Consider the following 13470-nt stretch of genomic DNA (forward strand, 5'->3'; position numbering starts at 1 on the left):
CAATGCCCTCTTTACTAGGAGATAATTAAAGGCTTTGACACAATGCACTTGCTATTTTGACATACAATTCAAATCTCTCCGTGCCCTGTGAGAGTCCCGAGTGGCCCGGCACTTTGTATGACAGTAATATTAGGCTTCTCAAACTACCTCCTTGATGAGCGTGGAACTTAATCTATTTCATTGCACAAAATTAAACGGCTGGAATATTGGGCCAAATCTGGTAAACTTAACTCGAAATCCTGATACAGGAGACTGCAGTCAGGGACCCCAGAGAGAACATGATCTCTCTAACTGTGGAGACAGGCCATGTCCCCAGTTTGTCACTTGTGCTGGAACTGGAACGTACCTGCTGTTTGTCCATGAATAAGCTTGGACAACATGGTTACAGTTATCCAACACAATAACGACATGCGCTGCCATCTGGAGGAATGGGAACACGCTGTCTGACATATGGTGATGGGTCTCACTGCTGTGTGCACAAAACCGGAATGAGTAACAGAAACTTCTCGAAAAAAGCCTTGCTAAAAGAAGCGTTGCAAGAGAAGGGAGGCATTATTCCAAATTGGTGCAAAAAAACATAAATTATCTTGCAAATCATTTTACGTAAGTTTGTAAAACGATATCCCGTGTGCTTTCTTTTGGCAAGTTTTGAGATTTACAGGAGAACGGAACCAGGAGAAAGGAGGAAAAGATGGAGGAACGACGGTTGGCTTTGAATTCCTGGAATCTGCTGTTTCCAAGGAAGGAGATGATGGTTGTTGCTGTTTTTTTAAGTGAGCATTACCATTGCAGAAAGTGCTCCCCCCCACTGATCCAAGAACAGCTCGCCTTCCTACACAGCTAAATTTAGACTCCTTGCTTCGTGCAGTTGCACTGCATTAGGAAGAATAACACACATCAGAGGTATTCTTTGCGGGGGGTCCAGCAGTTTCACACAGTGTGTGCTTTGGAGAGGGGCTGTGCGTAATTTGCGACGCTGTACAGGAAGAGGAAAAAGTGGCTGCACAATAATTGCTACCCTACAAAAATGCAATTTATTTATGATTACTTGTAAGAAAAATGATGTCCCCCAGTGCAAAGGCAGCTCATATGCATGGCAAAACGCTGCAAAGTAAGGTACTAGGCTATAACTGCTTTTCATTTTCCAAAAAAGCTCAAAAATAGGAGGAGAAACCAACCAGGTTTGGTTTTACTCAAAACATGGCTCAAAAGCCAATGTGTACAAAATACAGACTGGTGTCTGGGAAAATATTGCACTACAATAAACAGCAATCTTACACTCATCCTTAAATCTAATCATCCTAATCTTATACTTCTCCTTAAAATTCTATGCTTAATTTTTGTATACTCTAGGTAGCAAATCAGAATAATTGCAATTATGCCTCTTCAATTAACTCTCATTACATTATCTGTATGGTAGTCAATAAGTCAATGGACGCTGTTTTATTAAATACTTTTCTGTAGCTATAACTAACTAAACGCTGACCTCTCTTAATGCACATTTAGTCTATACTAAAAAAGATAGATGCATGTAAAACAAGTCATATCCCTGTCTGTATGCAAGCACCCCATGTGTGAGGAGAAGACATGACATATTGATTACACTTTCTCTTCTCTCTGGTTCACTGTTGTACACACACCTGCTGTTTGTGCTCTCAGCTACTTGAACCTTGCATCCCGAGAACAAAACATTCCCGACTCCAAAAACAAATAATTAGCATGTCAGCAATGTATCATCAAAGGTTAAGTCCACAAATTGTGTTCCATCCCTAGGAACTCCTTTTTTGCTCTTCTTATTGTGTGAGTCAGAGGATACAAGCCCTGCCATTCAAAGCAAAAAACTGTACATCAATTTCCAATCCACTCATGCTCATGTCTCCTACTTCAATAAAGACAGCTGAATAACAAACTAATGTAACAGAACCTCGGAAGTGACATTTCATTAGGTAAGAAGGCGGTGGGTCCATCTGAACCCACGTTTCTCTGTGCATTTTACAGAGCAAGAATTTCTGTAGTGGTTAAGGATCCGTGCTTATCATCCAAAGATCAAGTCTTGAACGAGACCTTCTGTAGCACACTTGGACCTAATTTGAAATTCTCCTGTCAAATACCCTGCTGCATAAATCAATAACATTTCAAGAATCTATAAATTAAAATTTCTGCAAGAATTTAATTGAATGGTGGTGCAGTGGGTTTGCCCTGTTCCTGCTCTCTGGTAGGTCTGGGGTTTGAGTCCCGCTTGGGGTGCCTTGCGACGGACTGGTGTCCCGTCCTGGGTGTGTCCCCTCCCCCTCCAGCCTCACGCCCTGTGTTGCTGGGTTAGGCTCCGGTTTGCCGCGACCCCACTTGGGACAAGCAACGTCAGTCAGTGAGTGCAATTTAATTGAATGAAAGCATGGAGACTGAAATTACTTTGAGGGAATTAAAAAAACACTGTCAAACTTTAAAAAGAATAATTTTCCTCCACCTCCAAGAAAACATAGTCTGTATTCAAAGGATTCATGGCCTAGAGCACTATTGTTGTTGAATAGCACATATTTATTTTCATTTTTAAACTGAGGTTACATGTCTGGAAAGAAAATGTATTCCATTGCACCAGTTCAGGCTAGAAGCTCCTTCCACCAATGTGTAGTTGACTCAACTCCTGCTAGAAAACATTTAAGCTTCAGTATAATTCTAATAAATTTTGGAGGATTTAGGCACCTTTTTTTGGCACTTCTTACAGTGCTACATTACCACGCCTGACAAATACTATAATCTTTCATCTTTATAGTCTATTTACTAGTATCTGTGTGTATTTGCGTTGTCTTTGTATATCTATTTTGTCTATGTTGACCAAGTACTATATATATATAAAATACGATATACTGTATATACTCCTCCGTGAACCGCCACCTTATCGTGGTGGAGGGGTTTGAGTGCCTGAATGAGTCCAGGAGCTATGTTGTCTGGGGCTACATGCCCCTGGTAGGGTCTCCCATGGCAGACAGGTCCTGGATGACAGACGAGACAAAGCGCGGTTCAAAAACCCCTTATGAAGGAAAAATCAAGGCGTCCGTTTACCCCGCCCGGTATGGGGTCACCGGGGCCCCACCCTGGAGCCAGGCCTGGGGGGGGGGGCTCGCATGCGAGCGCCTGGTGGCCAGGTCTATGCCCACGGGGCCTGGCCGGGCTCAGCCCGAAGCCATGACGTGGAGCCGCTCTTCGGTGGGCTCACCACCTGCCGGAGAAACCGTAAGGGGCCGGTGCATTGTGATTTGGGCGGTGGTCGGGGCCGAGTGCCCGGCCGACCCAAACCTCGGGCGCCAACTCTGGTTTTTGGGACTTGGAATGTCACCTCACTGGCGGGGAAGGAGCCTGAGCTGGTGCGGGAAGTTGAGAGATACCGTCTAGATATAGTCGGGCTCACTTCCACTCACAGCTTGGGTTCTGGAACCACTCTACTCGATCGAGGGTGGACTCTCCACTATTCTGGCGTTGCCCAAGGTGAGAGGCGGCGGGCTGGTGTGGGCTTATTAATAGCCCCCCAGTTCAGCCGCCATGTGTTGGAGTCTACCCCGGTGAATGAGAGGGTCATCTCCCTACGCCTTCGGGTCAGGGAACGGTCTCTCACTGTCGTTTGTGCTTATGCGCCTAGCGGCAGTGTAGAGTACCCGGCCTTTTTAGAGTCCCTGGGGGGCGTGCTGGAAAGCGCTCCCACTGGGGACTCTGTCGTTCTACTGGGGGACTTTAACGCCCACGTGGGCAGCGACAGTGATACCTGGAGGGGCGTGATTGGGAGGAACGGCCTCCCTGATCTGAACTCGAGCGGTGAGTTGTTATTGGATTTCTGTGCTAGTCGCGGTTTATCCATAACGAACACCATGTTCATGCATAAGGGTGTCCACCAGTGCACTTGGCACCAGGACACCCTAGGTCGGAGGTCGATGATCGACTTTGTAGTCGTTTCTTCTGACCTTCGGCCATATGTCTTGGACACTCGGGTGAAGAGAGGGGCTGAGCTGTCAACTGATCACCACCTGGTGGTGAGTTGGATTCGATGGCGGGGGAAAAAGCTGGACAGACCTGGCAGGCCCAAACGCATAGTGAGGGTCTGTTGGGAACGTTTGGCGGAGGCCCCTGTCAGAGAGGTCTTCAACTCCCACCTCCGACAGAGCTTCAACCAGGTCCCGAGGGAGGTGGGGGACATTGAGTCCGAATGGACTATGTTCCGCTCCTCCATTGTCGGTGCGGCGGTTCGGAGCTGCGGCCATAAGGTCTCCGGTGCCTGTCGCGGCGGCAATCCCCGAACACGGTGGTGGACACCGGAAGTAAGGGATGCCGTCAAGCTGAAGAAGGAGTTCTATCGGGCCTGGCTGGCTCATGGGACTCCTGAAGCAGCTGACAGGTACCGACGGGCCAAACGGAGCGTGGCTCTGGCAGTCGCCGCGGCAAAAACTCGGGCTTGGGAGGAGTTCGGTGAGGCCATGGAGGAAGACTTTCGGTCGGCCTCAAAGAGATTCTGGCAAACCGTCCGGCGACTCGGAGGGGGGAAGCGGTGTTCCACGAACACTGTTTACAGTGGAAGTGGTGCGCTGCTGACCTCAGCTGAGGATGTTCTCGGGCGGTGGAAGGAGTACTTTGAGGATCTCCTCAATCCCTCCGACACGCCTTCCGTAGAGGAAGCTGAGGCTGGGGACTCGGAGGGGGACTCGTCCATTACCCTGGCTGAAGTTGCTGAGGTAGTCAAAAAACTCCTCGGTGGCAAGGCTCCGGGGGTGGATGAGATCCGCCCCGCGTTTCTCAAGTCTCTGGATGTTGTGGGGCTGTCTTGGCTGACACGCCTCTGCAGCATCGCGTGGAGTTCGGGAACGGTGCCTCTGGACTGGCAGACCAGGGTGGTGGTCCCTCTTTTTAAGAAGGGGGACCGGAGATTGTGTTCCAACTACAGGGGGATCACACTCCTTAGCCTCCCTGGGAAAGTCTATGCCAGGGTACTGGAAAGGAGAATCCGACCGATAGTCAAACCTCGGATTCAGGAGGAGCAATGCGGTTTTCGCCCTGGCCGTGGAACACTGGACCAGCTCTATACCCTCACTAGGGTGCTGGAGGGTTCGTGGGAGTTTGCCCAACCAGTCCATATGTGTTTTGTGGACCTGGAGAAGGCATTCGACCGTGTCCCTCGTGGCATCCTGTGGGGGGTACTTCGGGATTATGGGGTTCGGGGCTCGTTGCTACGGGCTGTTCGTTCCCTGTACGACCGGAGTAGGAGCTTGGTTCGCATTGCCGGCAGTAAGTCAGACCTGTTCCCGGTGCATGTTGGACTCCGCCAGGGCTGCCCTTTGTCACCGATTCTCTTCATTATCTTTATGGACAGAATTTCTAGGCGCAGTCGGGGAATGGAGGGTGTCTGTTTTGGTGGCCGCGAGATCTCGTCTCTGCTTTTTGCGGACGATGTGGTCCTGTTAGCTTCATCAAGTCAAGACTTGCAGCGTGCACTGGGGAGGTTTGCAGCCGAGTGCGAAGCGGCGGGGATGAGAATCAGCACCTCCAAATCCGAGGCCATGGTTCTCAGTCGGAAAAAGGTGGATTGCTCCCTCCGGGTTAGGGGGGAGTTGCTCCCTCAAGTGGAGGAGTTTAAGTATCTCGGGGTCTTGTTCACGAGTGAGGGAAAAATGGAGCGGCAGGTTGACAGGCGGATCGGTGCGGCGTCCGCAGTAATGCGGTCATTGTACCGGTCTGTTGTGGTGAAGAGGGAGCTGAGTCGTAAGGCGAAGCTCTCAATTTACCGGTCGATCTACGTTCCTACCCTCACCTATGGTCATGAACTCTGGATCATGACCGAAAGAATGAGATCGCGGATACAAGCGGCAGAAATGAGTTTCCTCCGCAGAGTGGCTGGGCGCACCCTTAGGGATAGGGTGAGGAGCTCAGTCACCCGGGAGGAGCTCGGAGTAGAGCCGCTGCTCCTCCGCATCGAGAGGAGCCAGTTGAGGTGGCTCGGGCATCTGTTCCGGATGCCTCCTGGACGCCTCCCTGGGGAGGTGTTCCGGGCTTGTCCCACTGGGAGGAGGCCTCGGGGCAGACCCAGGACACGTTGGAGAGACTATGTCTCCCGGCTGGCCTGGGAACGCCTTGGGGTTCCCCCAGAGGAACTGGAGGAGGTGTGCGGGGAGAGGGAAGTCTGGAGTACTCTGCTCGGACTGCTGCCCCCGCGACCCGGCCCCAGATAAAAGCGGAGGAAGATGGATGGATGGATGGATGGATGGATATACTGTATATAACAGAGTATACTTTCCCCACTAATGGTGATACTGAGATACAATAATATGATACAAATTTCCTGCTCAAAAATGTAAGTGACGACTGGATAAGGTCTGAAGAGACATCATCATGTCAGCACCTCCTTTATATTTACAGATAAAACATGATGCTGATCCTAGCCTCGGACGACCGCAGTAAGGTACGTTACAATTTTATCCATCCGTCGGACTGCTGAACAGTACAATTCAAAAGTAAACTGCTCCAGTTTGAAATCTCCAGCGACGAATTCTTTGGATGTTAAGAAACTTTACCCAATCATGAGAAATAAAGACAGAGGTCCTTATATATGGCAGAGTTATTCCATTGAGGTCCTCTCCAGGAGGGCATTGACAAATATAATGAGTCTAATCATAAAGATAATCACAAAGACCATTAACTTTGTTTCACTGCCCCCAGTCAGAGTTATTATACTTTGCAAAAGTGCTATTCAGCTGAAACCAGACAGACATAAAATAAACTTATGCGTTCAGTACTGGCTTGGCAATGTCCCCACCCTTGATGACATCGGGATTTTTAAGTCCAAACCAGCCCAGGTTGTACCACTTAAGAACTCTAAGAGGCCTGTGCAGATACCTGGGATGGAGAGCAAACACAATGTAAATGCTCACTGCTTTTGTGTTCATAATCTGCTCAACCATCCAAACCATCTGCTCAGTTATACTCAAACAGACATGATCTGATGTGTCACATAAAATAAACAAACAAATAAATAAAAAGTGGAGCTGTGGTAGAGCAACATTTTAAAGTCAGTAACTGTTGGTTGCTTCTCTTAGGTTTTCTTATTTTGACTATAGTGGCGGGATTTCTGATCTCTGCAGCAGATGAGCTTTTCAGAGAAGAAGGTTCCAAACCATGTACTCTCCATGGTAATCGAAGTCTCTTCTACCAGGATTTTACAGGTGGTCCTCAACTTGCAACATATACGACTTACGGACACCTGGATTTATAATGGCTGTCCCTCCAACTCTATAGCATACCTGAGTCCTGACATTTAATTGTAACATCTAAGAATGACTACTTCATCTAATGTATGATGACATCAGCTGTCCGCGTTGCTGCAAGGCACCACATTTCCTATTGACTCAGACAGTGTGTCTATCAGCAATTGCGTTTTATTTACAAAATTTTTGTTTTTATTTACAGTGCTCGTTTGTGATTCCATCCAAGTTTCCTTTTTTATCACAATGCCTGGCAAGCAAAAACCCAAGTGTTCTGGTGATGCAGAGCAGAAAAAGCAAAGAAAACCAATTTGGAAATGATATTGAAAATAATATATTTACATTGAATCATTTAGCAGACGCTCTTCTCCAAAGCAACGTACATGTCAGAGATACTATATTACAGCATGAAAATATTATACTGTACTGTATGTATATTGTTTTATATTAATATTAACACGAATAATATGAGACATTGAAAAATATTAACAGCCCTATTACAGCATTCATGCATATTAGTTGTTTATATAGCCTTGTGATTTCTATAAAACAGTACAGGGGGTTTGTGAGTTATGTTGACTTATGAGGTCATTAGTAAGGAACCCAGTGATGTGTGTGTGTGTATATCTGTGTCAGTGTGTGGGTGCAGGAGTGCAGGGTACAGGGACCCACTGCCACAAGAAACAGATGCAGCAAGGGAATGGCCTCACCTGTGTTGCTGCTGACAGTCCTCATGGTGTCCTTGGTGCTGAGCCGGTTGTTTGGTGGGTAGTTGGGCACGGGTTGCACATAGCGGCTGTCTGGTACACGTGGGCTCGTCTTACTGTGGTACTGTCTGTGGGGCCGAGATGCGGGTGTATGAGTGCAGGCAAGATGCTGTTCTAGTAATTCATTTCTTAATCAAGCACATTTTAAACACAGATGAAATCTTATCTCACTCATCAGAACAGCTCAAAATGACACTTCCCCCTTTGACGTGCAAGTGGAGATTGGGTGACTAAGCAAAGTCATGAGTGCAAAGACTAACACACGAGAGGCTCACATCCTGGCATGGGGTCTAACCAACATGTCATCTGCTGCCCTGGTAAAGAACAGCAACTCACTGCACTCACCCTGACTGGCTGTGCTGCTCATCGATGGCGTCCACAGCACTCTCGACGGAATTCAGCAGCGACTGGATCTGATTAGCAGACTCTTTCAACAGGAAGCGAGCCACAAACTGCTCCACGTTGGTCCCTCGTTCATACACCTGGACAGGATGAGAAAGGCAGTGGCTAGGATTGAGGGTGAGGACCAAGCTCAGGCATGGGTATTATAGAATCATCTCTAGGTCATTTTTCTGCACATCACAACCTTTTACGACACAATATTACAGTTGCACAGTATTTGAAGGGTTCTTAAGGTGAAAAATATTCTTCCTCTGAACTGCTCCCTGTCAAAAACTAAACAGGAGCAATGTTACACACTCGGTGTTCAACTTATGAACACAGTTGCCACTGGAAGTCTAAGGTGACTTGATTTATAACTCAGAAAGTTGCTTTTACCACGTCACGATCAATGAAACCTGAATAATATACACATCTGTCCACTTTATAAACAGGTTATGTTCTGTAAAAACCTCAAAGTAACAAATGAATTTAAAAAAACAAACATTTCCATCTATCCATCATCAAAAACCACTTGTACCACACTTAGTGTTAGACTGCTTTGGACATTTTTTATTAACTTCAAAACTACATTACACTCACCAATGTATACTGGGGGAACACAGTATATACTGTAGGTCCCAAAATTTAATTTTTATGCAGAGAAGAAAAAGCGTGACAAGTCAAGTGCGTGCAAAGATCCCCCAGTTCCCTGCAACTGTGTGAAATATCATCTCATTTACAGAAATCACAGTAACCTTAATCTATTCTGGTCCTCATACAACCAAAAGTTTAAAAGGCAGGTGCGTAGCTTGGTCTAAAAGGAGAATTTTACCACTACCCTAACACCTTAAGGCTACTGCGAATAAACAGATTAAAAATACGTAGCATAGTGACTCAGTTAAGGGTTCAAAAATAGTTTGTGATGTAGGTCACATCTGCTGTGGTTGTGTGTATGGGTATTAACTGGAGAACTGGAAAAAGCATAAGCAGAATTTAAGAAAAAAGTAAGGTAAATTCTAGAAATATGAACAAAATATCAGTACTTCAGGCTTTTCAGTCAGAAATATGTTGGGATTTGCAAATATTATGTTAAAATTCAGTAACTGCAGACACTTGTATAATCGTACCATTCCATCAGTTATGGACAAGACAGTGAAAGCTTTGGCATTAACTGTTCAAGCATCTGTGTTTACACAGGTAATGGAGACTTCGTATTCCACCTGGCCTGGAAGCCAGCTGTTTTTGAAACGTTGTCATCTCTCAGGGGTCTGTTGAAAGTGCAACACTAGGCTTTTGTGTAACAATGCATTCCATTTAATAGCAGCCTCTTTTCTCATTCAATCAGCCTGAGAATCCAAGTGATAATTAATTCAATCACGAAGAAAAGGCTTTAAAACGCGAGGAATCAGAAGTTAAAAGGTCAGTATAGTTTGTAATGAATTCATTTCATTGAGCACAAGAGTTCCTATGACAGCTATGAAACTGCCATTTGCCAAATGAAAAAGGAAAGGCTGAGATCAGCCAGCTGGGCCTGTGTGGACCAAAGTGAGAAGTTTGAAGACAACGGTTGTATATATAGCTGGTTGTTGCAGGTTTGCTGTTTTTTCCCCTATCCTTTGGGTTCTTTGTGTTGTTTTAAATCCATGGTTCTCTTATTTGTCTTTATTCTTAAATTTTATTTTTGGCACCCTAGTCCCATCCACATTATTTACCATCATCCCAACTGTAAGCAACCACAAGTAAAAAGGGAGCTTCTAGTAAAGAATACATCAATAACAATGCAAGTTCTGCCCTGAGACACTATAAAAGAAGAATTACATTTCCACACTTGTCTAAAAAGACTGCATCAGCTGTACAGCATGAAGATGGAAATCCTAGAGAAGGGTGCAGCCCCTTAACTCATTAATTTCCCCATTCAATCTGTTCTCTGCTGAGCACGCTCCGATGGTCCCTCCTGGCACGCCAGCATGGCAACTGTAGGAAGTGATGGATTCCAGCGAGGTCCACCATGCCAGGCAGTAATGAATGGGTCAGCAAAAAGCAGTGGAGCAAACACTCTATGAGCAATAACTTAATAAGAGGACAATAAAAAGAGAATTACTCCAGCTATTCTGATCATAAAAGGATACCATGAAATATATGCAAGAGTCCAGTTTTCACACTGGCATGAATTAGAATCTTCTGTTGAACATGGCAGCTTCCAGAACTGCAATAGTTTAATTCTTCCATCTTCAGAATAGTAATGTCTGTAGTGGGTAGATAAACAGCAAAACCACTGAAACCTGCTGTTGAACAGCAGGACTAAAGTGCACTGCAATCTTTGGTTGAAACAGTGTAAGCGTCATAAGATAATGACCTCACTTGTACAATGCACTTATAAACAGGAAGCTCAATAAAAGCCAGCAGGAGGCCTGAGCTCTGCAGTAGGAGCAATTAGGGAAGCATGCCATTAACAGAAAGCCAGTGGTGTTTACATGCCTGCCCTCACTCATTTATGGATAATGAGGGGCTCGAAGGCATGACTGTTACATTATGGGTAGCGGGCTGCTGCATTGCTGCAGACCACTCAGGAATACGTGAATCGAATGCTGGAATTCTCCTGCAATACTTCTGCGCCCTGGGTTATTAGAATGGGAACCAAAGTCCCTTAAAACACAACTGTACTTCTGTCATTCAAAAACAACATGTGGGAAGAACTGGAGCCTTTAAGGTACCTATAGAATAATCATATCAACTAGACTGAGAGACATGGTTGAGGACCTGGTCCGTATTGGTTGGTGTGAGAGGGACACTGGTCAAGGAAAAGATCAGACAATGCTGGTAACTGTGAAAAAAGACATTTGTTTTGGATACATCACTGTCCATTGCAGTCATTCCCAGCCAATGATAATCAGGCAAAGTTCAGACTGGACTTGGGAGTGTTATTTTGGTGCCCTGGAAATACTTTATGTGCAGTTAAATGTTACTGCTAAGGAACATATTGACTCCTGTTGCTAGGATACAATTAATTTGTTTCAAGCCCAATCAGTCACCGTGATGTCTAGGGAGAAAAATGTTTGTATCCTTAAAATAGATTAGAAGTACTGTTTATAATGGAATACTTAAGAGGCAAGCAGTTAGTGTAGCAGCTGAAAAGAAATTTGAGCTGAAAAAGCATAGTATATACTAATTTTTCACGTTTAATAAACACGTAAAAGAGAAAAGATGTTTGCATACAACCTCTAAAACTAACAGACAAGCAAAACTTAGGACATTCTTTAACATTTTTATAGCATGATGAAAATTATTAATGGATGCATCAACATCTTTTTTAAAGAATCACATGTTAAACATTAATGAGCTCCATTTGGGGAAAAAATAATTTGTAACCATCAGTAGGGAAATAAAATTTGTCAGCAATGCAGATCCAAGTCTCCTATCTGGCACAAAAAAAAAAATTTGATGCAGATAAACAGAGAAGGAAGCAGAGAGAAGGTGAGTCTCTTGAAGATGGAATATTTAAGACAGATTCAAACAGCAGCTCCGATTGCAGAGGCATCATGCATACTGGACTGCGTACGGGACTTAATTTAATCACGTTCTACAGGTCGTGTGTTGAGCCCTCCAGCAGAATGCACCCCAAGAAGCATCCGTGACCGAGCCTAGCAGACAGGATCCCATTAAACAGCATCCAACAAAGACATACAGTTCACTCCAGACCTTTCCCTGACAGAAATCCTTAACAAGCCCAGTGTCCTGCCTGTTCCATGGGGGAAAAGCAGGGGACAGGAAGTGTGACTGTGACATACGGGAAGGTGACCGAACTGCTATTTCCATTATATATGTGGGAATGGACAGCATTCAAAGGAAGGCTTTAGCCAGGGTTTTTCAACCATGAGAAACCAAAGCTATTTAGAATTAAACTTTTTGATGTAAGACTCTCAAGTCCTGTTGACAGTTGACAGTCTGTAGTGCTCCTGGAAACACATAAAATGGTATACTTTGATCAAACTCAGAGAGGCACTCTGCCACATCTCAGTTTTTTTGGGGCTTGCTTTTCTCCAAAGCGAATTACACTGTTAAAGTACTTAGAACTATTTACCCATTTACAGAGCCGGGTAATTTTACTGGAGCAATTTAGGGTAAGTATGTTGCTCAACGGTACTACAGCTGGAGGTGAGGATCACACCGATGACCTTTGGAGCCAAAGAGATCAGACCCAACCACTATGCTACCAGCTGCCCCGTATTATGATTTACCCATTTATAGAGTTGTAGTGTATACAGATGCCATCTTTCTAACCATTGGACCAGTGTTCCAGTCCCACATCTTAGTGTAGTCCCCTTGAGCAAAATACTTACCCTGAATTACTCCAGTAAAAATGACCCAGCTGAGTAAATTGGTATATCCCCGTAAGTAGCTAAACACTGCAAGTCACTTTGGAGAAAACTGGTGGGAAGGAAATGAAATAGTTTCCATGGGCTTAAAAGGAAGAGAGAAGAGCCATGTGCTGCCCTCTGAGGGGTGTTCTGCCCATGTTATTATCTGTAACGGTCACCCACACAGGTGCACATCGTCCCCCTTGAGTTATCCCACTGAAATGATGGACTTCATCTGCAGGGGCAGAGGTAGTCTCATCAAGTGGGACCCCCCACCAGCACAGTTTGGGAGTCCCCTGGGAAAACAACTTCTCAAAACTAAGCTCATCAGCAAGACTTCAAAAACGAGTTTTTGCCTTGTGTGGTGAAAAGACAAAAATATCTTTATGTACCCATAGGAACACATGGGTGTGTGCAATCTGTTTGCATGCTGGTCCCGGGGACTCATCGGGAGGTCAATGACATGTCCCTACAGGGCAGCTCTGGAAATGATGCAGCCAAAGGAAATACTGTGAGTTTACTCTGTTTTTCCAGAACAGCAGGCACCAGGGATGCTACGCCAACAAGAACAGCATCCTCATTGCAATCGTACATCAAAGCATTTACACTCAGTAATTTTAATCAGGCGAATGATTTTGCGGAATCGCCACTAGGAATACAAGCTCTGTTGTGACAACCTGCTTTTTTACCGGATGGTGGAACTGCCAGATGAAAAATATGCTG

General features: G+C 45.4%; 1 protein-coding gene across 1 annotated transcript in view; it reads right to left on the minus strand.

Annotated features, from left to right (window-relative positions):
* necab2 (N-terminal EF-hand calcium binding protein 2) overlaps positions 1-13470 on the minus strand; it is a 49079-nt gene that overhangs the window by 16871 nt on the left and 18738 nt on the right. Inside the window, exons 5-6 of the mRNA XM_029253541.1 lie at positions 8354-8490; positions 7952-8076 (exon numbers count right to left, since the gene is read on the minus strand). Coding sequence (XP_029109374.1) covers positions 7952-8076; positions 8354-8490 — 262 coding nt within the window. The remainder of the gene's footprint in view (positions 1-7951; positions 8077-8353; positions 8491-13470) is intronic.

Source organism: Scleropages formosus, chromosome 7, assembly GCF_900964775.1.
Source record: "Scleropages formosus chromosome 7, fSclFor1.1, whole genome shotgun sequence".
In the NCBI taxonomy this organism is placed as follows: domain Eukaryota; kingdom Metazoa; phylum Chordata; class Actinopteri; order Osteoglossiformes; family Osteoglossidae; genus Scleropages; species Scleropages formosus.